The 27,621-nt window shown below is 37.0% G+C and overlaps 1 protein-coding gene across 1 annotated transcript in view; it reads right to left on the reverse strand.

The window, feature by feature from the left end:
* The window catches only part of LOC118814056 (sialoadhesin-like), a 96,044-nt gene that overhangs the window by 48,120 nt on the left and 20,303 nt on the right, over window positions 1-27,621 (reverse strand). The window contains exon 3 of the mRNA XM_036579723.1: window positions 22,894-23,166. Within this exon, the coding sequence (XP_036435616.1) occupies window positions 22,894-23,166 (273 nt within the window). The remainder of the gene's footprint in view (window positions 1-22,893; window positions 23,167-27,621) is intronic.

The raw sequence follows: 27,621 nt of genomic DNA on the forward strand, positions 1-27,621 counted from the left end.
AGAAACATTATTCTTGAATAGTTGCACTTTTTGCCTGTGCTGACTTTCATAGAGTGGGGAACCCCTCCCCATCTTTACTTCTGAAAGACTGTCTGTGATGCTTTTTATATAAACAATCATGTTACTGACCTGTTGCCAATCAACCACCAGGTGTTTTTTTTAGCATTCTACAACTTTACCAGTCTTTTGTTGCCCCCATCCCAGCTCTTTTGGAATGTGTTATTGGTAGCAAATTCAAAATGGGCCAATATTTTTCAATAAACAATAAAATTTCTCAGTTTCAACGTTTGATATGTTGTCTTCTTACAATTTTCGATGAAATATAGGGTTTCAGTGATTTGCACATCGTTGCATTTTGTCTTTATTTACATTTTTTCTTCATTCTTCCATAAACTGCTTTCGCTCCAGGTTTACTGTATAATTTTATTTAGTTAATTATTTATTTACTAACTCAGTGAGGACAAGAATCTGAAGTACCGATATTCAGCTACAAATCTAAGGCTTCTTGTCACCCACATTTTATCAGGACTAAAAGACTAGCCTTCAACTCTGCATGTACTTTTGCTCCTCAAAACTAAACATGCAAACAGTCACACAGTAGCACACAAATACATTTTTAAATGCTGGCAGTTGTTTTAAATATTCTCTGCTATTTTCCAGACAGTAAAATGGCTCATTTCTAATTGTTTTGAGATCTTTTCAAATCCCATTCCAGACTCATACGCATCTACAATCTTCTTTCTGAATTCCTCAGAGAGCTCTTTGGATCTCGCCATGGTGATACCATTCACCTCAACAATCAAGAGCAAACCAAACTATGTCTGAGGTTTCAAAAGGACCTCCTCCAAAATCCTCTAATAAATAAATTTGGGGGTCATAAATTTTTCCTCACAAGAAAATTGCATTTTGCAAATTATTTGAAAGACATTTCTTCAGTTTTATTAGTTTATTTAGTAACACTTTGTATGAAGCCTGTATGTATGAGTTATCATAATTGAGGTTAAAAATGAGGTTATAACTTGGTAATAATGCTTTGTAAGCATACTTATAAACTCTGACAATGCCTCATAATGCTCTTATAATGAACTATAATTAATTATTTTGTATCTTATAAACATGTAGTTACACAAGTGTCACTGTTCATTATAATGCCTTTTAAATGGATTATCTGATATCAATCATGTCAAGCAGTTTTCATCATTTGCATCTCCTGATTACATCTGCAATATTTTTGACATTCCAAAAGGCCTCTTTTTCCATCCAGAGTACCAAAAGTGGTGGAACAATACACAAAAGATATTGTTTAGCGGCTGGCTGAGGGACGAAATGCAATTAGGCCTCTGACTAAAACTGCCTTTGATGTAATGCTAATGACATCTTTATTAACCTATTCAGAGGTGGGTAGTAACTCGATACATTTACTAAAATATTGATGGATTTTTACTCTGCTGAGTGATTTCAAATCATAATACTTCTGCTAAAGTGAGGAATTTTTTTTAACTGTTACATTTTGTACTTACTTTCATACTCAGTCGTTTGTATTTAGATACTACTACCATTTTTTGTGTTTAAAGACAGTTTGTTTAAATGGTGGCAATATTTGAACTGCTTTGTGATGAACAGAACCACACAATCTTCAGTTCCTGTGCTGATAAATGCTGGATGTACTAAGAAGTTCCACTGCAGTAATGAGTACTTACGTAGATTTTCGACCTGCTACTTTTGTATTTCTACCGAAGTTATTTTGGAGTAGGGACTTTTTATTTTATACTTTTGCTAGAGTATTGATTTAGGCTGCTTTACCCACCTCTTGTGATTCAGGGTGTTTTCTGCACGCAGCAGACTGGTAAGTTCTTTTTATATCCGTGTCATTTTTATCCAGCTACATCACATCTTGCATCACAGACTGGAAAGAGTAACGTTTGCATGCATTTTTTTAAAATCACTTCCTGTTTTTTTTTTTTTCCTGGGATTTCTAGCTAGGTGAACCAGTATTAACAATTGTCCAGATGTCCAAAGGTAAATCAAATAAATGAAACTTTTATGTATTATTTAAAGTACCTAAGCTTAAGATATACCTAACTTTCATGCTCAGCCTTCAGTAGCCAATAACGTTACTCTACTCTAAAGTTACAGTCAGTTTTCTGTGACTAACGTTAGAGCTTGAAAACGTAGTGCCTAATAACCTAGCTAGCTAATCTGTTTAGCTGTTTGGTTAGCTTAGCCAAAAAAGAATGAACTGAAAATCCAAATGCTGAGAGCAACCAGTATTTGTATTGTTTCTGCAGCCTCCAGTAGAAGAAAAGCCCCTTGCTCTGTCACCGTATCTCAGTCTCAAAACTTGTAATTTTAGATGTTATCCTATGTTTTTGTTTATTTGTTTTGAATGGTAATCTTTAATCCTTAATCTTTATGCACCAGATTTCTCTGTAATGGTTGGGCACAGTGTTTAAATCTGTTTGGTAATCTGTATGCTGGCAGATAATAATAGTTAGAGTGTTATCACAGCAGGTGTACTTGCTCTACTAAACTGCCACTGGTCATTCTGGTCATTTAAAACTCTAAACAACTTTAGGTTAAAGTGAAGTAAGTTAAGTAAAAGGTCATAAATATTCATTTATGCATGCAGCTTTGATTACTAAGATTATCTTTTTATCTGTTGTCCTGTTTTTTCCCCTTCAGTGAGTGCTGCACCTAATGCCAGCCATGAAACTAAGCTGCTGAAATTGCAGCTGGAGGCTGAAAAGGATAAAGGGAACCTCAAAGAAGAAACTATAAAATACTCAAACAGGACAAAGAGCATCTCCAGTCACAGTTTTTAAAGAAAGAAGAATTTATTCAGGAGCTGATCTGCTCAAAAATGGAAGAAATTCCTGGTCCAAGTAACTACTTTGGTAAGTTATTCAGATATAACCAGCATTATTTCCAGTTTCACATTCCATTTGTAAAGATTCCCTGCATTCCCAAGACTTAGGCTAAATACAGTCATGACATGGAACAGCACTACTGGAACAGAAATATTTATATCAGGTAAATCATGATCCAGTAACCAGTAGCTTTTAAGTAATCTTAAGTACTTAAGTTCAGATTATGCTCCACAAGGGGGAGTTATTAGCCCTTTTTTTAAACCCTGTTACAAATGCATGTATGTTTTAAATTAAATGTTGTATGTACATGAACTAAGAGTAAATATCTGCAGTAAAAAAATATGTATAAAATGAAAGGTTTTGTTTAACTAGGTCTCAGCTGAACAGCTGTGCAGACAGGATTCTAGAGTCAAGTTAAGAGTAAGGTTTTAAGAGTTTTTAAGAGTTTTAATCTGAGAGTTAAATTTAAAGATTCAATATAAAACTGTAAACATACAAATTAAAAAAATATTGCGTATTACAACATTTCAGTGCTAAACCTAGTTTGAGAAGTGAACATAATTTGTTCTTAGTTTGGTGCTAAAAAAATCTCGTCATCTTAAAATGAGCTGTATGGTAGCTGTGATACTCTTGCTTATGAAGTGAAAATTTCTATATTAAACAGTGCTACATAATGAAAAGTGTGGTAAGTGACTGACAACTGTGAGTTTGTGCTTCTACCAAAAATGACATAATTATGCACATTTTTTTTCTCTGGTCAAAAATACAAAGTGCATTGTTGCAAGATACAGGCTGGCTCTCAAAGCTTTCAAGAAAGGCAGTTCTATGAAGGCAGTGTTTGACAGCGTTGGACAGAGTCACCACTGCCGACACAGCTGTTGTTGCGGAGCAGAAAATAGCTGCGCCAGAGCTCTTTGATAGCATTGCACAGTGGAATGAGAGAAATGAGAAACATTCTGCTTTTGTTGAAAGGTGCCGTGGAGCAGTAACCAGTGATGTAAAGGAAAAGATTTGTCAAAGGAAAATACATGGAGAGCTGTTCTGAATTGCAAATACTTTTTGAAAGTTGCTATTACAGTATTTTTCCTGATGTCGTTTACTGTGTGAAGACCAAAGTACCTGGCTGGACAGACACAAACAATTAGAAATGGTTGATTCATGGCCCATACCTCTGTTTGTTTTTTTCAGTAATGTTCAGGAAAGACTCAGGAATGTTCTCCCCACATTCATTCTGGTTTATTTTCAGTTGTCAGAAATGTAACTTTTCAGTGCAACTGAAAAAAAAGTTTAAATGCCTAAATATTTGTTAGTTTGTAATTTTCACTTTTTAGTATATGCGGGTCATTGACAGTGAGCAAGAGTGAGTACATTTTACACAGCTGGCATGCAGGTGTGCCCTTCAATTTTGCCCTGCAAAAATAATGTTTATTAAGTAATAAACTGCAATAATATGCTCGTTTTTATGTACATGCTTTGTAATTATTTTGCATTTAAGTGTTCAAATGATAAAAATTGTAAATTAATTAATTCAGTATAATTAGATAATTAGTTAATTACAGTGCATTTATAACAAGGAATAACTTAAAATGTCAATCACTTAACTTGAAGCACTCAATGATGGTATTGTAAACATTTGTAATGTGGTTATAATTTTTAATATGTATTATTAGTGCTGTATAATTATGCACTGGTCATAATCCATTTAAAAGGCATTATAATGAATAGTGACACTTGTGTTACTACTTGTTTATAAGTTATAAAAAAACTATATACTATAATTATACTTCATTATAAGAGCCTTAAGAGACATTATAGGAGTTTATAAGCATGCTTACAAAGCATTATTACCAAGTTACAAAGAGTTATAACCGCATTTTTAATGAATTATACATACAGACTTCATAGAAAGTGTTACCATTTATTTTTATTATCACCATCTCTCAATATTATAAACTGAAGCTCACATGTCTGTATGTTCAAATATGTTAAAAAAGACAAAGGTTTTCATGGGGTGTCCTAATTTTTCCACATGACTGTAGTTACATTAATGTTTGTGTATTAAATATGAAGAATAAGATGAGCATGTAAGAGTTTATAAAAGCAAATGAAACACTGCAGTAGAATCATGTAATGATTCACCTTGAGTTTGTCCACAGTGGATGAGCACAATCAGCACTAAAGTAGGAGAGAATCAGAGAACATGATGCATTAATGTGAAATATTATCTGGTATCACAGGTAGAATGAATAAGTCTGAAAAGGCTGTACACAGCTGGACAATCAGCTCAAACAGACAGCGTGAGTAAGAATCACCATGAACAAACTATTTACTATTGACCTACTACTACAACTATCACTATCACATGATTACAGTCAAGAAAAAAAAAATATACATGTTTCAAAAGACACAAATAAATAAAGCACTGAAAATCTACAGTTAAAACACAGGCCTGCTTTCAGCACAAGTCAAACAGGTTCAAGTAGAACATGGTTTTGGTCACTTTCTCATATTTTCATTCTCATCATCTGCTCTTTTTGACAGCCATTTTGTATGATATAAATAATCTTTTATAAAAAATATATTTTTTTATTACTGAGTGTATAGAATTCACACCTAGAGTAGGTGCTGCTAAATAAAGTGGCACATCAGGTAAAGTGGCGTGCATACAGTTGTACAGTGGTGCTTGAAAGGTTGTGAACCCTTTAGAATTTTCCATATTTCTGCATACATTGGACCTAAAACTTCATCAGATTTTCACACTAATAGTCCTAACAGTCCTAATAGTAGATAAAGAGAACCAAATTAAATGAATGAGACAAAAAATCCATTAGGATTAGCAGATAATTTGAAGGTGAAATTAGAGTGTGTTCAATCAATGGGTTGGCAATCAGGTGTGAATGACCACCTTATTTTATTTAAAGAACAGGAATCTATCACAGTCTGATCTTCACAACACATGTGTGGGAGTGTATCATGGCACGAAGCACACAGGAGATTTCTGACGACCTAAGAAGTGGAGTTGTTGATGCTGATCAGGTTGGAAAAGGTTATAAAACCATCTCTAAAGAGTTTGGACAAGAACATTGTTATGCTCCCCAGGAGTGGTTGACCAACAATAATCACACCAAGAGCAAGGCGTGTAATTGTCTTCCAGGTCAAAAAGGAACCCAGGGTAACTTTTAAGCAATTAAAGGCCTGTCTCACAGTGGCTAATGTTAATCTCCATCAGGAGAACACTGAACAACAGTGTTGTGCATGACAGTGTTGCAAGGAGAAAGCCGCTGCTCTCCATAAAGAACATTGCTGCCTGTCTGCAGTTTGCTAAAGACGGACATGCGGGAAGGCTATTGGAACAATGTTTTGTGGACGGATAAGTCTAAAGTAGATCTTTTTGGTTTGAATAAGAAGCATTTTGTTCAGAGTAAGAAAAATACTGCATTCCACAATAAAAACCTTATACCATCTATGAAACATGGTGGTGGTAGTGTCATGGTTGGGGCCTATTTAGCTGCTTCTGGGCCAGCATGGTTTGCTATCATTGATGGAAAAATGAACTCTGAATTATACCAGCAAATTCTGAAGAAAAGTGTCAGGTCATCTGTCTGTGAGCTGAAACTCAAGAGAATGTGGGTCATGCAGCAAGACAACGACCCTAAGCACTCAAGTCGTTCTACCAAAAATGGTTTTGGAATGGCCAAGTCAAAGTCCTGACCTTAATCCTATAGAAATCTTGTCGAAGGACCCAAAGCAAGCAGTCCCCCGGGAAACCCACCAACATAACAGAGCTGAAGCTGTTTTGTATGAAAAAATGGGCTAACAGATGTGGAATGTTAGACCATTTTCCTCAATAAATAAAAGACCAGGTCTAACATTTTTGTCTCATTTGTTTAATTTAGTTCTCTTTATCCATTATTAGGACTTAAAAAATAAAAATCTCATGAAGTTTTAGGTCAAATTTATGCAGAAATATAGAAAATTCTAAAGGGTTCACAAACTTTGAAGCACCACTGTTCTAACACCTCCAGAGTGAAAATAAGTTCACACATCCTCTACAGTGAACACACTTAAATGTGACATTTGAAAGAACTGCACATTTTAAGCCATAATTTGTATTCATTTAAGGAGTTTAACATATTGGAAAAGAAATAAATATAAACAGAAGTGTAAGTAACGAATTACATTTACTCTCATTACTGTAATTAAGTACAGTTTTTCCTGTAACGGTACTTTTTGGAGTAGAGTTAAATCATAGTACTTTTACTCTTACTTGAGTTCATTTTTAATGAAATACTTTTACTTCACTAGTTTAATTTTCATAACGTTACAGAGTAAAAATAAATGATGAGCGAATCAGCTCTGAAACCAATAATAACAAAGTGCAGTTAAATTTAAAAGTTTCACCAATTAAAAAACAGCAGCTCCGACAGGAAAAACACTACAGAGATGACCAGTTTAGTGGAGAAGGACAGAGGAGGACTCAAGCAGCTCACACGAGGAACAGTTCGCGCCCAAACGGTCATCTGTATTCATTTAACATGAACATGAACATGAACATGAAAACGGCGTTATTATCAGCGGCCAAACACGAAACCTGCTGAGATCCGCTCTCACAATTCGACTCCAGCCTGAGGGAGCGTTAGCCGAGCTAAGATAAACAGGTACCGTGTTTCTTCTTCTTCTTTTATAATGTTTCTGTTTATTAAACTTAAAATCTGCTGCGTATATGTATTACAAGTGCCTGTCAGCTACTTTAGTTAACAGGTGTCACCCACAGGCTACAGTTTACCCCTTTATACAGCCTAGTTTAGCTGCTGTTTTGGAGATAAACGGTCGTTTAATCTATTACAGGTTCTTCATCAGCTCTGGACAGTGATTCTGTCACGCTGCTGTTGACTGGCCTGATCTGACCCCTCCCCACTTCGCCATCTCTCTCTCTCTCTCTCTCTCTCTCTCTCTCTGTCTCTCTCTAACTTCCTTTCTTTTTCTTTCTCTTCCTCTCTCTCTCTCTTCCTCTCTCTCTCTCTGTCTCTCTCTCTCTGTCTCTTCCTCTCTCTCTCTCTCTCTCTCTCTGTGTTTCCTGTCACACTCACCATTAAACCCTCTCACAATCACCATCAAACCTCTCACACTCACCATCAAACCCTCTCACACTCACCATCAAACCTCTCACACTCATTATCAAACTCTCTCACACTCACTATCAAATTCTCTCACAAACACTATCAAAGCCTCTCACACTCACTATCAAACCTCTCACACTCACCATCAAACCTTTCACACTCGCCATCAAACCTCTCGCACTCACCATTAAACTCTCTCACACTCACCATCAAATTCTCTCACACACACTATCAGGCCCTCTCACACTTACCATCAAACCTCTCACAGTCGCCATCAAACCTCTCACACCATCAAACCTCTCACAGTCGCCATCAAACCTCTCACACCATCAAACCCTCTCACACTCGCCATCAAACCTCTCACACTCGCCATCAAACCTCTCACACTCACCATCAAACCCTCTCACACTCACCATCAAACCCTCTCACACTCACCATCAAACCTCTCACACTCGCCATCAAACCTCTCACACTCACCATCAAACCCTCTCACAGTCGCCATCAAACCTCTCCCACTCACCATCAAACCTCTCACACTCACCATCAAACCCTCTCACACTCGCCATCAAACCTCTCACACTCACCATCAAACCTCTCACACTCGCCATCAAACCTCTCACACTCACCATCAAACCCTCTCACAGTCGCCATCAAACCTCTCCCACTCACCATCAAACCTCTCACACTCACCATCAAACCCTCTCACACTCGCCATCAAACCTCTCACACTCACCATCAAACCTCTCCCACTCACCATCAAACCTCTCACACTCACCATCAAACCCTCTCACACTCACCATCAAACCCTCTCACACTCACTATCAAACTCTAAGGCGTCCTTGATAGTGAGAGTGAGAGAGCTTAATAGAGTGTATAAGAGAACTTGATGGTCATGTTTTCTGATTGGTCTAGAGAGTTATCATTTAAATTAGCAGTTTCTGATTCGCGCATAGTCAAAATGCCCATCCCCCACATGCGGTAGTTCACTCCTAAAAACAGATGGTTCTTCAAAGGTCCTTTAGTAAAGACAGTGGTTCTATACAGAACTAGGAACACAGGAAGAAACATTTGAATGATTAAAGAGCTCTTTGCATGGTGAACTTGTTCTTCAGATTGATAGACAATGTGCTGTCTATCAAGTTACCTATTGGAAACTAGCAAAGATACTTTCTCTAGATAGACAAAGCACTTTTTGTAAGTCGCTCTGGATAAGAGCGTCTGCTAAATGCTGTAAATGTAAATGTAGACTCTAAAGCTCCTTCCGAAAACCAGAGCCGCCACAGTATTATATGAACAATATGAACACAGGACAGGAAGGAGCTCACAGCTATAACTCCTAAGTCTGGAGCTGTAACACAGTCACTATAATGAAGTTCACATCTGATGATGTGACATTACAATGAATTTTTCTCATCATTATTGGGCAGCGTGACTTTCATTCCTCTTTGATTTCGCTGTTAAATGGCAAGAGTCCTGTAGAGCCTCTTCCCCATATCACTTCAGTTTTTTGCTGATAGAATAGCTGCATGAATTATACAAACACCTATAAAACGTAATGATGCCTCCCCAAATGCTGGACTAGGCCTGTCTTTTCTGTCTTTATCATTCTTTTAACCGCGATCGCCTGATTTCTGAGCTGATTTTTTGTGACCAGACTTGCCCTCTACATGTTTATTTCCAGTTAAAGTGATAGAAATTTTACATTTGGATAAATAAAATTTGACCCTTTATTCTAGTTCTGTTTTTTTGATTTTATGCTTATTTTGTGAAACTGTGAAACAAAGCTATTTCCTGATTTTTCCACTGACAATAACAGAATAAAAGACGAGAATACACGGACCGCTATAGCACCAAAACGACTTCAGTCATACTATCTACAGCACATTGTCTATCAATCTGAAGAACCATTACACCACACAAAGAGCTCTTTAATCATTCAAATCGGTCTTTTTGTGTTCCTAGTTCTATATAGAACCACTGTCTTTACTAAAGGACCTTTGGAGAACCATCTGTTTTTAAGAGTGATCTACCACACATGGGGGACGGGCATATTTGACTATGAGCGAATTGCTAATTTAACTGCTAATTTACAAACTGCTAATTTAAATGATATCAGAAAACGCGGCCATCAAGTTCTCTCACACTCACTATAACGAACGCCTTAGAGTGTGAGAGGTTAGTTAGGATTTTCGCCTAAACGGCCTTTCATAATGAGAGGCTGCGTAGCTGTTTAACTGTTAAATGAAGTAATGTCTGATTCTGTATGAAGTGATCAGCATGATTAGTGAAATATATTACAGTAAAATCAAAGCTGGGTACGTTGCTGATGTTGCTGCTGATTTTAATGGTGTAAATGTTCTGAAACAGATATTAGTAAAAATATACAGTTTAAAGGCTGTAAGATTTTCACACCTATTAACATAAGCTAGAGTCCAGGGAGCTGATGGGCAGCAGGTCTCACTAAAATTACATTATTAATTAAGCAGTTTACTCATAATTTTGACTGTCTTTTTTTCTTTTAAATGAACTTAATTAAACAGTAACAGCCTCTGCACAGCCTTCCAGGAATTCTAAAATACTTTATAGGAAACAGATAAACTAGGACGTCTTATATAATCATCTAACCATGAAATGCATGCAGTTTAATGTGAACTTTGTTCCTTACACAGCTCACAGAAATGTGCTCTAGCAGAGTGAACTGTTATGACTCTCAGCTCTCAGAACTTTAGCTTTAATGTTTTTCTGTACAGATTATTATCCAATGATGTAGCTGAGTCAGCTCAGAAATATATTCAGGTTGTCACAGCAGAAATACGAGAAAAGTAACTAAGTAACTTGGTACTTAAGTAGTTTCTAAACAAACTACTTAATTACTCTTACTTGAGTAAGTTTATTTACTAATACTTTTACTTATACTTGAGTCAATTATCACTGTAGTAAAAGGGATTTTCAGTACTCTTTAAACCTCTGAATCTAAAATATAAAATGTGCCATAACTTTTGCACAGGCCACATTTTGTGTTTTATTTTTTCCAATATGTTAAATTCAGTAAATAAACAGTGATTGTGTATTAAAATGTAAAGAAGTGTGTTCTCTGTAGAGGAAGTTTGTTATTTTTACTTAGAAAATTAAGGTGAGTAATTTGACTAGTGAGACCAAATCAGACTGAAGTTCAGCCTGAGCGCAACTACAGACATCATATTAATAAACGTTTTCAGTTTTATACAGTTTGTGTTTGCTGCTGTACTTTGTAGTCAAACACCATCTTGTTACCAGCCCCTCAGCCTTTAATGATGGACCCTGATTGTGAGGTAAATACAGCCAATTTGGGCCGAAGTGTTCAAAAACACTAAGTGTTTGAAACAAAGTTTATGCTTCAATTTGTAGCAGAGATTGCATAGTGGAAGGTGGACACAACATAGAACCTAAAAAGTCTAGATAAACTCTTTCTGCAGTTCATTCTCATGAGTTCACAGCATCTCACAGCAAGACCAGAAAGACCTCAAACTGAAGCTCTTAATACTCTGACTTTAACATCAAAGGAAAGCTTATAAAGCAGCTGAATTACAGACAATTACATTATCAACAACTTTATACAGCAGCACTGAATCTAATGAAGATAAAGAGAAGCTTTACTCACAGAGCGTCACAGAGAGTGAACTGAGCTCCATACTGTCACAGTAATGACTGACTGACTATTGTGTGTTAAACCCTCAACATTTCCTGTGTTCTTACTTTTGAAGGACATGAGCGAGAGAGAGAGAGAGAGAGAGAGAGAGAGGTGGAGATTCAGTCTTAAAATAAAATCAAAGAAAAACTTCATTAACCTACAAATTTATCAAAACTGTATGATCTCTAATTAACTAACCCTCTTAAAATATTTTTCTAAGATTAGATTGACAGCTCAAGTTGAATGCAGGGCATGTAATGCAGGTTTTGGTCAGTTATACCTGAAGAAATCCTTCTAAACTCATACAGTAGGTGAGAAACTTTTTAATAAAAGAAACAGAACTGACCCATTAGAGGGTCATCACAAGATTTCTTCTCTCCTCATTAAAGGCCTTTCAGCGGCATCTTTACTCTGAAACAGTGTGCTGAAATAGTTTATGTTTTAATATGGGGGCAAGGAGTCTCAGTATAGCAAGTTTTAAAGAGCTATCGCTGTTTCTGTAAGTGAAGAAAATAAAACTAACTAAAAAGATTATATTTGACAAAAAAGTAAAATGTAATAAAATACAGCTCTTAGAACAGACAATTTGATTCTACTTAGATATAAAAGCCTTATTAAGTAAGTGCGTTGTCACATTTTCTTTTTAAAAGTAATTTCAGGGTTTTGGATAGAGAATTAAGAGCTTGCAAGCTGATTCAGCCTCTTCAGCTGAACTTCTGAATTTCTTTGATGACCAGAGTGACCTTGCTGGACCATTACAGTTCATTCTAAAAGACACAGGTAGCCAATGAAGGGATATGAGGACCATTTTAATGTGATCACTCATTCTGGTGTGTCTGAGGTTTCTGGCAGCAGCATTCTGAACTCTGCATTTAGAGCTCTTCAGTAGGTCAGATAAGACAGTGCTGCAGTAATCCAGTCTAGATGAGACTGAGGCTGCAAACATGTTCACTCTCAGCAATGGAGAGAATGTTACAGACCTGGGAGGAACTGCAGAGGTGATTTTATGCTGTTTTGAAGATATCAGTGCTGTGTTTCTCAATACTGATGTCAACATCAGAAACCATGGCTGGATTCTTGATGTAGATTTCCACCTTCACAGAGAAAGAATCTAAAACAAAGGTACAGTTTTCTTGGAGTCACATTTCCAAATTCTCTACTTTGTATTTATTCTCTATTTGTATTTCCTCTGCAGGAAGTTCTGAGAAAGACACATGTAGCTGGGTGCACTGAACAGAGAGTTTAGCTACCACCCTGCAGCAAATACAGAGACCACAGTCACCTTTAGCCAGTTTCAGAGACATAGATATAAATCAACCTGTGTTTTAGTGGTCAGTTGACAATGTTTAGGACATCCACTGACAATAAGCTGTAACCAGTCCTATGGACTGACTGATGACTTAACTAAAAGAATTGAACTAAAGAATTTAGCAAACTCAGTTCATTCATACTTTGACAATAATTCAGATGAGATGTTATAAAGAGAGAGAGAGAGTGGAAAAATTAAATTAGGGTTGGTAATTAATCCTGAGAAGTAACAGACCCTTCCAAACTTCATTTCATTATCAATGTTTGTTTAAGTGTGGTGTAATCTGGTGAACTGTCTTCATTGCCTTTAAACTCTTCTGTTGAGTGTGTACGTGACTTTAGAGCAGGGTGGGGGTCCTGGAGGGCTGGATTCCTGCACAGTTGGTGATTTTGCTGCTCAAACAAACCTGATTAAACTACTGAATTAATCGCCAGGTTTAGTTGGAGTCTTAGAGCAGAAAAAACACCAAACTGTGATGAACTTTCTGCCTCAGTTTCCCACCCCTAATTTAGAGATTCAGTTAAAATGTACATTAAAAGTAACTTTAAAGGACAGCATGGATGGTTTCAGTTCCTCATTCGTTGATGATGTCATTGCCACTAGAACAGAAGTCAAACCACAAACACAGATCTCACTCCTCTCTGCTCTCAGCACTCGGGCATTGTATTCTGGGTGTGAGTTTGGCTGATAAGGTGCACAACAGGTCTACTAATAGATTATAGATATGTGAGCAGCGAGACGCTCCCATAGTTTTCTGTGTCTGTCTGTGTGAGTGAGATATTATAATAGAGTGTTCACTTGTAAGCGCATGGTGCTGCTGCATGAAACAACTTGTTGAGAAGATGAAAGGTTATTAACTCTTCATTTCAGTTCAGTTATGTTGACTTGATGAATATCTGTTCATTTCATGTACAGATTTATAGGGTACTGTAGGCTGGTGCCTGTCCACTGCTGACCAAAGTGTAACAGAGGTTCTTTTTCCAGTCAATGTAAAGGCCTTTACACTCAGAGCACAATTTATCCAGGTGATTTTTTGGAAGTGAATAAATGAATTAGAACAGATGATAAACTGATGATATATTGCATATTTGTTTTTTAATAATTATATTTAGATTAAGAATAATGTACCTTGGTAGGCGTTTACAGGTTAAAAGCACAAAATTGCAGAAAAGACCCCTTTTGTGTTATTATGGCCATAAATTACAAGTTGTGCCTATTTAGTCAATCGCAACAGTCACATTATAACCCTTATGTTTTTTGACAACATTGGTCTTGTTAGTCTTGTAAGTCTTGTTATAGCAGATTTTGAAAGAGCTTTTACTGTTTCTATAAGTGAAGGAAAACTGTCTCTTAATAAGGTGATAAAAATGTATACAAATGTATAGAACATATAAAAAAATAAAGAATAAATCTGACTAAAATCAAGCAGAGCTCTCTTTTCAGGTAGAGAATTCAAGAGCCTGAAAGCTGATTCACCCTCTTCAGCTGAATTCCTGAATTTCATTGATGACTTCAGTGAGCTGGTAGGACATAAAAGGAAGGCGTCCAAGAAAGGCTGAAAACCACAATGGAATTCTTAGTCTGATGACTTTCATCCCTTCAGACAGAGCTGTATTAAAAACCCACATGTTTCAGTGACGGAGATCAGCTCACGGTCATGGAAATATTTTGACAAATCTTTTTCAGTAAACACCATCTGTCACTGTAATCACAAATGCAAGTTAAGACTGTTCTATGCACAGCAGAAATTATATGTCAACTACGTCCAGAAATGCTGCTGACCTCTCTGGGCTGAAGTCTTACGAGTCAAACCTTTAGTTTCTGAAAATAATGAACGTTGTGTTCTCTGAGTGAAAGAAGAAACGGACTGATTGTTATCAGCACAAAATTCAAAAGCGAGGGTCTGTCATGATATGGGGGGGTTTTAGTGGGTAACTGGCACATCTGTGAAAAAAAGTGTGAATGAGAGCAGAAAGATGTGAACCTAGATAATACCTGAAAATACGAGTCTTCAGACCACAGAGGAAAGAACTGAGTGTGAGAACTGACTGCAGTGCAGAGTGCAGAGGAAAGTTCAATCCACCAATGAGGATGGACATGACAAGAGCCTCGAAGTTGAATATCAGCATTGTTATTAATATTTGAATAAAATAATATCATGTAATAAATGTGACTTTATCGCTTTACATAAAGGATGTAATAATTGTGAGTTACAAAAACATCATTGGGTTTCAGGTCTTCATTTGGTTGATGTTGTCATTACTGCTGTTTTATTAGAATAGAAATCAGACCACAAACACATCTATAACTCCTCTCTGTTCTCAGGCCTCTGAGACTAAATTTGGTTGATAAAGTGCACAAACATTTTGCTCACAGTCTACAGAAACATCATCACTAAGATGTTCCCATAGTTTTGTATCTGTGTCTGCAAGTTTTTCTGTGATCTGCTGAATAAACAGCTAAATAACTAATTACATTGTAAATTGTAAACTGGGAGGATTTTCAGACTGTGGAACATGATTTATAATGACTTGTAGATGCTCCGTTTATCAGTCAACTTGCAAAGTAATCACTAATGTAATGTAATGAGAATGTAAATTGATTTTTTTAATTGATTTAATTTTAATTGATTTTTTTTATTGAATAGTTTAATCAAGCAATTGTGACTTCCCTTCTTGTTTTATCCATGTGTAATCCTTTATGTTACAATTTTTAATAGATTGCTATTCAGTTGTCAACTGAAACTAAAGATAGCACAATTCCACTTTTAATTTTCTGATACTGACTTTGAAACCTGATCATTTTTCCTAAAAACTTAAATACTTAAACTTAAATACTTAAACTTAAAAACTTAAAATTTAAAATGTGTGATTTTTCACTGAATCACTTCACTTAAGGTGAACATCAAGGATATTACGCTCAAAGTACTCAAATGCTCTACCAGCCCACAGGAAGGACTATACAGGTAACTATATTGCATCACACAGTGTGAGTGTGCTTTTCATATCAGACTTTTTGTGTTTGTTTTTCTTCCCTTCAAATCGATCTATAAGTTAGGAAGAAAGTACCTCAATTCAACTTAAAAAGTGTTATGTAGACACAGAAATACTTTAAAATGTTAATAGTTCTAAACAATGTACAACACACAGCATTGTCTATCTACAACCTCATTTCCAAAAAAGTTGGGACGCTGTGCAGAATGTAAATAAAAAAAATCATGTAAACCATATTTTTAAAGAAAATTACTACAAAGACAACACACCAGATGTTGAAACTGAGAAACTTTATTGTTTTTTTGAAAAATATATGCCCATTTTGAATTTGATGCCAAAAACATGTTCCAAAAAAGTTGGGACAGGGTCAGGTTTACCACTGTTTTTCATCACCTCTGCTTTTAACAGCACTTTGTAAGCATTTGGCACCTGAGGAGATAGACTGCTGTAGTTTTGAATGTGAAATGTTTTCCTGTTCTTGTTTGATATAGGACTTCAGCTGCTCAACAGTTCGGGATCTCCTTTGTCATATTTTTCATTTCATAATGCGGTGGGTGATAGATCTGGACTGCCGGCAGGCCAGTTTAGCACCCGGACTCTTTTAATACAGAGCAATGCTTTTGTAATAGAATGTGGTTTGTCATTGTCTTGCAGAAATAATTAAGGCCTTCCCTGAAAAGACATTATCTGGATGGCAGCATATGTTGCCAAAACATGTATATATCATTCAGCATTAATGGTGCCTTCATGGTGCACATCACCCATGCCATGTGCACTAATGCACCCCTAAACCATCATGAATACTGGCTTTTAAACTGTGCACTGATACAATTTGAGTGGTTTTTGGTCTGGAGGACACAGTGTCCATGATTTCCAAAAAAAATTCAAATGTTGATTCATCGGACCACAGAACACTTTTCCACTTCCCCTCAGTCCATTTTACATGAGCTCGGGCCCAGAAAAGGTGGCAGCGTTTCTGGATCATGTTTATATATGGTTTCTTCTTATTTATCTTGTATTTGTGGATGCAGTGATGAACTCTTCACAGACAGTGGTTTACAAAAGTGTTTCTAAGGCCATGCAGTGATTTCCACTACAGCTTTACTGGTTTTTAGCCTTGTCCCTTGCATACAGAGATTTCTACAGATTCTCTGAATCTTTTAAGGTTATTATGTACTGTAGATGATAAAAAGCAGAACTTTCACAGAGTGGAGAAACCCTCCTCAGTTTTACTTCTGAAAGACTCTGAAAGATGCTTTTTAATACCCAATCATGTTACTGACCTGTTGCCAATCAACCACCAGATGTTTTGTTTTAGCATTACACAACTTTACCAGCCTTTACGTTATAACTAACATGATATTGTTTTTTTTTGTGCTGCCAGGACAACTCAGACCTGCCAAGGCATGAACTCTTCTGAAGGCATGAACCCATCTGAAGGTGCCCTGTGGTAACTGGCACCAACACGTTAGCAGTAGATCCTGTAAGTCCTATATATTGCAAGGTGGACTGAACTTGTTGTTCCAGTACATTCCACAGATGCTCGATTGGATTGAGATCAGGAGAATTTGGAGTTTCCCAGCAGAAGTTCAGTTGTGACATTTACATGTCTACTGTAGGCACTTGGTGGACAGGGGTTAGCACAGGCATTCTGATTGGTCTGCAGCTATTGTGACACATTCCCCATTTCTCCTGTAACCATCATTAAACTTTTCTGTGAGTTGTGTCATGGTAGCCCTTCTGTCAGTTCTGACCATGCCTTGCCCTCTTCGTTGACCTTGTACATAGTTGAGCCTTGTATGCCTAAAAGCCTGTCACTAGTCCATGGCTGTCCCACCTTACTTACACCCCACAAGTCTTGTTGTTTTGTACATGCTCTGACTCAGTTATATGGCCATATTGATCCTTCTTAAAGCAGCTCAGGTCTTAAAACCTGCCCATTTCTAACAGATCCAACACGTCGACGGTGAGAACTGACTGTTTGCTAACCGTCTAATATGTCCAAGACTTTGACATGATGTTCTTAGAAGATAATCCTTTGAACTTTATATTTCAAGAAGATCAAATAATGGACTACAGTTTGTTGTTTTGGTGATGTTAATGGTTTTACCGAGATTCTAAAGCATGCCTCCACTACAGTTACTAGGAACACTACCTATCAGAATGCATAGTGCCAACAGTAAAGTTTGGCTGAGGAGGCATAATGGTCTGGGGTCAGTTTGGGCCCCTTAGTTTCAGTGAAGGGTGATGTTAATGCTGCAGCGTACAAAGACATTTTAGACAATTATATGCTTCCAACTTTGTGTCAACAGTTTGGGGAAGACCCTTTCCTTTTCCAGACCCTTTCCCTGTGCAAAAAGTGGGCTCCATAAAAACATGGATGGATGATTTCAGTGTGGAGGACTCCAAGTGGCTGACCCCAACCTTCACTGTGTGCTAGCTAGCTTGCTCACTGCGTTTGCATAACAAACATGATTTCTTGTCAAAACAGAAACATTATTTTATTCACTCTCTGTTCATTTTTTGCAACATTTCATAGGCATTAACCCCATGACCAATCACTGTTTTCTCTAGAGTTGGCATAGCAACATGACCCATTGGTTGGGTCCAAGCATACTTTTTAATGAACATCCAAAGAATTAGTTTGTCCTCTGCTTTGTAATGTCCAAAAGCTATCAAGTCATTATTTAGTTAAAGCCTGTTCTTTAGGAGATATTAGTTTAAAGCATTGTTTTTCTAAAACTATTTGGTTTATGTTTTTTTTTTATTTCCTTCATCAAATGAAGAATAATGCGACAGGTGTTTTTTATCAAGAATAAGTATATGTATATATGAATACTCGCTCTTTCCTCAATGTCAGCCATGTCAGCACTAAAACACGTTTTTTACAGGAGTTACTGTAAGTCTTGGTAAAACCAAGCCTCGGTCAGAGTAGATGGTTTTATTACCATCCTCCTCCCAGTATTTTGTGCTTTGAGAGGGAAACTCCTGTAACTGCATATGTATTCAGGCAAAAATGAAACAGAGCAGTGACTGACTTCTTTTGTATCACTATTTTATATTATTAAGGCTAGTTGCATGTTGTCAAATGTAAATCATAACATGGAGTCACTTTTTAATGTCAAAATACAGTTTACAACAGTGTAAAACATTAGTAACAAAACTATGGGAGCATCTCACTGGTAACAGATCAATAAGCTATGAATAGACCTGCTCTGCACTTTATCAGTCAATCTCATGCCCAGAACACTCAGTTCTGCCTGAGAGCTGAGAGAAGTTAGATGTGTTTGTGGTCTCACTTCTATTCTAGTATAACAGCAGCAATGACATCATCAACTAATGAAGAACTAAAACTCAATATTTATAGCAGACTGTTCTGATGATAGACTACTAATCAATATGTTTATTATCATACAGGGTATGTATTGCCCAGGTATAGAGTAGTGCTCCAATATGCTGGATAATTTTATTTACAATGTCATTTTAATAAAAATAGAGAAACAGTAAAACAGAGGAGAAGAAAGGAAATCAACCCTTAAATGGCCCCAGCAATACAAGTCCTCACCTGAGAGAGAGACAGTGGTCAGTGTAAGATCATATCAACACTGGAGACACACACAGACAGCAGCACTCAGCCAGTCGCACTACGCTTTAAATAGTACATATTTTCCACCCATCTTGTGGTGAAGTGCTAGAAAAGCCAGAAACCACAACTGCACACCTGTGACCTATGATCCCTCAGATGGCACTGCATTAAAAACAGCCATGTCTCTGTGATGGAAATCACAACATGGGCTGGAGAACTCTTTGACTAACCATTGTCAATAAACACTTTTCATCACTGCATCTGCAAATGCAAGTTAAGACTGAACCGAAGCCATATGTTCAATACTGTATTATGTCAACACTGTCCAGTAATGTAGCTGACTTCTCTGGGCTCAAGATCATCTTAAATGGACTGATACACAATGGAAACATTTTGTATTCTGCAAAATTTTCAAGAAAGTACTAATGTTATTCATTTATTTTTTAAAAATGTCTTTGTTCATGCTTATGAATACATACGTTTTTGACAAATTGTATCAGTACAGTGTCAAAAGACATTACATATGTGAATTTCAGGTGGATATAAGCACTGGAAGTAAAACAAAAGTGTCTGAAATTATTTCCATAAATGTGATTGTTCAGTGAAGGCAGAAAACTATATCAAGAATCTGGACGTCATTTTTGACAGTGAGCTCAGTTTGTATACATGCTCCTCCTGCAGTGTGCAGTTTTTACTGTAGGCCTCATTCTGTTGAATAGTAGAAGAAGGTTGTTGTTTGTTGTGGATCTTTGGAAAATGGGATGTTACTGAAAAGTGATGTCAGTTCTGAACTGTCCAATAAAGTGAAAGCAGAACAAAAATCCTCCTAAACTCATGTGAGCAGATGGTGCTGAATTGCCCCCTACAGGTTCTGAAGGGCAGTTACTAGAATCTAGACACTAAATCAAGATCTTCACCTGAATCAGTCACTCAGAATAGACACAGTCAACACTACTTATTATACAAATGATTTATTCTATGTTTATTGAAAAATTGACAAAAAAGTATTGCCAGGCATCCATATCAGCTCGACTTAGACTGTAACAAACTGCATCACGTTCCATGTTTTCTTTCTTCTGTTCATTCACTCATTCATTCATTCATTCATTCGTTCATTCGTTCATTCATTCATTCATTCATTCATTCATTCATTCGTTCATTCATTCATTCGTTTGTTTGTTTGACAGGGACACAGGAGATAAACACTGTCACATACAATGCAACACATTTATTTTAGCTACTTTTCCTCTCAGAAGTGAATCTGTTCAGTCAGACAGACGAATAAAAGACTACTTTTATTTGCACACAGCACAGATGAACAGTTAGATGTTTAGCTGTTATTTAAAGCCTCTTTTTCTGACCTGTCAGATTGAGTAATCTCTAATTGGGTGTTAAAGCACATGATCATATATATAATGTAAAATCCTGGTATTCACTCAGCAAGATGCTCCAGCTTCCATCACTGCTTATGTTCTGTTCTCCTCATCAGGTTCAGCTGTGAAAAACACAATGATCAACATTTTACATTAGTCTTATATCAGATTTTATATAGTTGTAATAACATTTTTTGTTAAAGCAGCAGACCTCTGACTGAGAGCCAGCTCTTTGGTGACTCTTCTTTCTCTGGGTGTTTACAGTGGTAGAGACCTTCATCTGACTTTGAGACAGTACGGATGATCATCTCTCCTGTAGTCTGGGTCTGGAGCAGTGATCCATCTTTATAGAAATCAGCTGTGAGGTTTGAGGGCTTTGTGGAGTGAAATAAACAGCGGAGAGTCAGAGAATCTCGATCAGACACAGGATGGACAGGACTGTCCAGAATCACATCACCATCTGGAGAGAGAAAACAGAAAGTGTGGAGAACTCAGTAATGATCTGAACGCAGAGACCCCCATCATCAGTGAATATTAGAGACAGTGTAGTAAAGGAGAATGAACACAGACTGTTCTTGGCTGGGTGGTGAGCTATTTTCATGTATTTAAAAAAATAAATGTAAAAAAATAAAATTTTGGTTAAGATTGGCTACAATTTAGCATTATAATGTTTCACACTTGGTTTCCATGTTCTGTGAATCATCTTTACAAATTTCCAAATGCACACACACATTTTTTCAGTGTGTTTTTGTTTTTTGCATCAATCTTGCTTTGTGCTTTTGGGTTATAAATAATCTCCATAATCAAATTTATATCTTTTAATAAAATATATATCTCTTACCCCTCAATATATGCTTTAATTTGTCTTTTGTGTCTCTGTGAAGTCTGTGGTATGTTTGTGTGGTGATTGGTATCTTCATCGACATCATGGTGTTTGGAGGATGGTTGTTCTTGAGAAGATGTTTTGACTAACAGAAGCCTTTAACTTTAAGTCATGGTTCTATATGGAATCACTGTCTTTTCAATTTGAATATAATCGGAATGACTGAAATAATTTAAATTGTATCTTTTCTATCTTAGTTCCAGCATCACTTTGAGAGAGTAATGGAGACTCACTGTACACTGTGATGTTGAGAGGATCACTTCCTCCTCCAGATTCAGACTGACACCAGTAAACTCCAGTGAGGGATGTGTAGAGGGAGCTGATGTTGCATGTAGATCCTGTAACTGATGAACAATCTGACACCTCCCCACTGTGTGTGTATCGCCTCACTCTCCATCCAGTAGAGTCCCTCTGTCCCTCACAGCTCAGTGAGAGAGAGCCAGCACTAAAGTGTTGAGTTCTGCTGGGACTGATGATCAGAGAGGCTGGAGGAGATGAACCTGAACATGCACACAAGATACACATGTAGCATGTTGATCAATACTAACATAACTGAAGCTAAACAAATACACTGTTTACTAAAATAATGGGTGAGATAAATACAACATATATATACTAATTAATATCTGTATCTCCTCACCAGTGATCCATAGTGTCTGTGGAGTGCTGTACTGTGTCTGATAGGCTGGTTCTCCTCTCTCTGCTCTGCACACATAAACTCCTGTGTGATTTAGAGCAGCAGGACTGAGAGTGTAGGAGCCTCCAGCTTCTCTTCTGCTGTCTGACAGGAGCTCTACATGATACAGAACATTGCCATGAACGTATCTTATTTGTTGTCAGCCTTGTCTGTAGAGAACAGCTCTGTACCAGCTGAATGTCCAGCCTGTAGAGGAGCCTGTAACCTCACAGCTTAGAGTCACTGAGTCTCCTTCAGTCAGCCAGCTCTGTGGAGACACACTCAATACTGCCTGAGCTACATCTGACAGAGAGAACATGGAGATTATAATAGACTAAATCAAGTTTATACACAGTGATAAGATCATTACATACAGTATAATTAATGAGAATATTAAAACAAATCCACAGACTCACCAGACACAGTCAGTGTAACAGCATCACTGATCTCTGAGCTCTGAGAGTCATGTTTTCTTTCTCCTCTGCAGGTGTATTTACCAGCGTTAGACTCTGTAACAGAGCTGATTGTGAACTCCTGTGTTCTTCTGTTTGGGGACAAACGGTCATCTTTATACCAGCTGTAAGTCCACTCAGTGTCTCCTCCTGCCTGTATGTCACATCGCAGAGTGACCGCCTCTCCTTTAAACACCTGTTTATCAGGCTTTATGGACACCACAGCTTTAGTGCTGTCTGTAAGAAAACCACAGTTCCCAACACTGTTAATAAAATCAATGTTCTGATATTGAATTAATAATTGTGGATATGTTTTGAAATACAGCATTGTGCAGTTGCCTCCGGTTTTCAGGAGGTTTGCTTTCAGGTTTACAAAGAAATCTGCAGATATATTTCTCCACACTCACAAAGTTCAGAGTTGGTTGCATTTTCTGATTCTCTCAATCTAATTAATCCCAAACACAGTCAAAGGTGTGGAGGTCAGGACTCAGAGCTGGCTATAGTCCATTGTTCTGAGAACACTTGCAGTGTCTCTGTTTGATAAGCTTGTATTTGTCTTGTATTTGTGCTGGCGTTGTTCTCTTGCTGTGGAATTAATTTCTTTCCAATCAAACATTTTTCTGATGGTGTTTTCCGATGTATTCAAATTTCAGAATTGTGATCTGATTCTCCACCATGCTTGACTGATGGAGAAAAATAATTTTAGCCAATATTATATTTCACCCCCCCCCTCCACCCACCCACATCTATCACTAAGTGAAACACTCAACCAGCTCAGAGATCTCACTCTTACTGATTCTGTCTTTCACTTGGAGGATTTCAGGGTGTGGTCACACTTCTTTGATTTAAATAACCTTATAACCTTCTGGTGTAATTGCTATGTTAGTGTGGTTTTTTGGAGAACTGCCATGATGCAGGCCCTCTGTGGAGTTCTTTTTCAGTCCACTTCTAATCAAACTGTGGTGCAGTTTGTTTAAAATATGGATGCAAAACAGATCAAACACTAGATGAACCACCACCTTGTCTCTGCAGATCTTCTTTGGTACGTACAACAGAATTTTTCTGATGCTGTGTTGATACATGGACGTATTTCATCATCTCTTCACAAGCTCTTGAATCAGACATTATAGAACATTAAAGAACATTATAGAGTTAGAAGCACATTTACCACCATAAAAATACTCCATATACACACATATGACCACACACATGAATCATATTGTAAATTAATAAACCAATGGGAAACCTTTAATAATGCTCAGCCTCCTGTAGTAGATTTCTTTAGAATATCACAAGACGTGTTTAAGAAAGTTTGTTGGATATTATTGGAAATATTTCACCAGATTTATTCATAAAATCTGCCCAATTAGTGATTTTTCTTTACATTTTATGGTTTAGTGTTAAATATGTCAATGTGAACAGTAAGTGAAGCAGAACTAACATGTAACAATGTGTCAGTTTTTGCTCAGGTGTGAACCAACTGAACCAAACTGCTATGTAAACTGACCCTCAGATTTAAGGGGCTTTAAAGTGCATGTAAATGTAATAAAACTTGTTTGCTCCTAACTGTGCTGTTACCATTCAGCACTATAAAGTATCATTCAGTGAAAATCTGTAATGTGAACAATGACATCATGCTAAATTATTTGTCTTTTTTTCATTAGAATTTTTTTGATACATCTAACATTATCTGTTATACTGCACTATAATAAGGCGATACATGTAACTGACACATCAGACCGCTGATGCACATCCTCACTCTGCTTTCTCACTGTGGACGACCTTTATGCAAATCATCTAAGTGGCATCCCACCAGATTGTTGATATGTGGCTCAGTTATCGATTGTGACACGCTCAGCCGCATGGTGAAAACGTACAATGAGCGGGAGATAAAACAGTTGACAAAACGTTTTTATGTTAGATGGTTTTTAAGAGTTAAAAAACAGTATTAGGCTGTATTTGGGTTCAGAACTGGCCTCTATCTCTACACACACTTTCTTTTTTTGCACCACAACCTGCGTGTCTTTAAGCGACATGCCCTCAAAATATGGTGTTAATTTTGTACCAAAAACTTCAAATAAAATACTAAAATCCACAAGCAAAATATTAAGTATCAAAGTGTCCAAAAATGGTAAGAGTTAAATCAAACTTATTTGTTCAAAAAGATTACTACTCATTTTCACTCATTCTGATATAAACATATTACTCATTTTGCCAGTTTTTGCTTTCATTCCGATTTTACGGATCTATTTTTTGCTGCTGGAATCGCTGTTTTTTTGCTTCTGAAATTTTTCTTTTGCTTCTGACTTTAACTTCTAACAATAACTGTTATTTTGGGCATTAAAGTACAAACTTAGTAGTTTATGAATTAACAAAGCTGTACTACCTTTTGAATTTGCACTATTTAGCGTAGCAGTGTCATCTAAGGCTAACAAGAAAAGACAGAACAGCCATAACTCCCAGTATGGGACAAACAACCATGTCGGCTTGATTCCCTTTTGTAATGATTAAACATTACCGTCTATCAACTGTCTTATGGCAGCAACTCATAGCCAGCAGTAATCAGCGGTATTTTCCACTCTTTACTGTGTTTTGCCAGTGCTGTGTTATCTCCCTCGACCCACAGCACTGCAGCACAACTGACCAGCTCATGGAGGGCTCATTAATCAGTTGATGAGCTGCATCAGGTGTTTTAAGGTAAGGAACAGTTAAGACCGTGTGGAGCTGCAGGTTACCAGAAGCAGGACTAATAAACACTGATTTAAATAGCTGCAAAGTTGCTTAGTTAGCCCTTTAGCAGACACTGCTAGGCCAGTTAGCACTAGCATCTACAAACCCAAAAGGTGGTACAGCTTTGCTTAACAGTTTACCTAATATACTCCAATTAATATATATTTTACCCAGGTCGACACAGGACCGTGAGTGTGTGTTACATTAATAAATATAAAAAACATTGCTCATAACGTTGGACATATCAGTGCAATACTATGCTCAGTACAAAGTGCTCCACATGTTCTGGCAGGTCACAGCTCTCAGAGTGGGTGTGGCCACATGTTCAGAAGACCTGTCACTCCAAATCAGTTGACCAATAGAAAGTGCAGGTAACCGTCCTCCTCTAAGACCCACCCCCACGAAAAATGCCAAAAGTCAGAAGCAAAAAGCAAAATTTTAGAAGGAAGAAAGTGATTCTAGAAGAAAATGAAATATATAAGACAAATCTGCATACAGAAAAAAAGACTGCCAAAATTAGTAATACATTTAGGTCAGAATGAGGGAAAATATATAGTAATCTTTTTTGCAAATTTAGGTTTTGATTTAACTCTCATTATTTGTATTTGCAGCACATTTTGGACACTTTGATACTTAATATTTTGCTTGTAGATTTTATTATTGTATCTGAAACTTCTGGCACAAAATTACCTCCATACCAAAGTGCCTAACTGTTGTTTAAGGATGCAATTTGGCTCTCTGTAATGAAAAAGCACCCAAACATGTCATACTTTATATTGTTTTGTTAAAGTTTGCTGAAAGATCTTGTGTATGCATTCTCCTTAGCATCTAACATTGCTCTGACTAGCTTTACTGTTAGCTTTAGCTCATCTGAAATGGCAGCTTTTTTAAACCCTAAATGTTTTCAGAGCTTCTCTTCACTGTGATTCTAAATTTTGTTTTGTACTACTGAACTTTTTATTACGTTACAAGGCAGCCTGAGCTGAAAGTTTGATGGACATAGAAATAATAACCAAAGAAGATGAGACTTTCCCGGAATTTGGCAATTCATCAGTTAGAGCAGACCATAAGAATTTCTCTTATACATGATTTTCAAGTGGTCTATCATTAAATACATGTACTTGCAAATAAAAAAAAGAAGCCATTGGAGCTCAGAACACTATTCTCATATTTCTAACTCAACTGCAAATTAAAAATATCTCAATGACTCTAAAGATCTGTAACTTAATGATCATTATCCAAAGACAGATTTGAAAAAGTCCTAACTCTATAATTTAAATGGAGTGAAAAGCTAGCAAACTCAGGACTGTGGGGACACGTTGCAGTCACTTTGTTAGAAAATCACAGCCTGTTCTATTTTGCACAGTGCGCATGTTTACAGCCTACTTTCTGGCTGTTTTGATTGGAAATTAAATAAATGAAGGGTGGTCTCAGAACTCATTGAGGCCTCTGGGATATTATGTGCATTTTAAAGAGAATTTTGCCAATGTGTTCAGTACAGCATGATGTTTTTACAGTTGTAATGCACTTTAAACTCTTAATGGGAGAAATGAAGTGAGATAGACGCCACACTCACCTGATACAGTCAGTGTAACAGCTTCACTGGTGTGTGTGTATATTCGGCCTGTTGACTGTGTTCCCTTACAGGTATAAACACCTGCATGAGACTGATCAACATTAGAGATTTCATATTTCTTCCTTTTAGCATCTCTGAGAAGATTATTATTCTTATACCATTCATAATTCCAGTAATCTCCACTTTCTACTTCACATGTCAGAGTGACTCTCTCTCTGATGAACACATGATCAGCTGGCTGGACTTTCACTGTAGCTTTTGGTCTCTCTGTTCAAAGATGACAAACACTTTTGAATACAATCTCTGAACATGCAGGACAGTATTTAACAACATCAACACTATTCGTTTACAGAGAGAATTTTATTCCAGAAACACACAAACATGCT

The sequence above is a fragment of the Colossoma macropomum genome, unplaced genomic scaffold (assembly GCF_904425465.1).
Source record: "Colossoma macropomum unplaced genomic scaffold, Colossoma_macropomum, whole genome shotgun sequence".
NCBI classification, from domain to species: domain Eukaryota; kingdom Metazoa; phylum Chordata; class Actinopteri; order Characiformes; family Serrasalmidae; genus Colossoma; species Colossoma macropomum.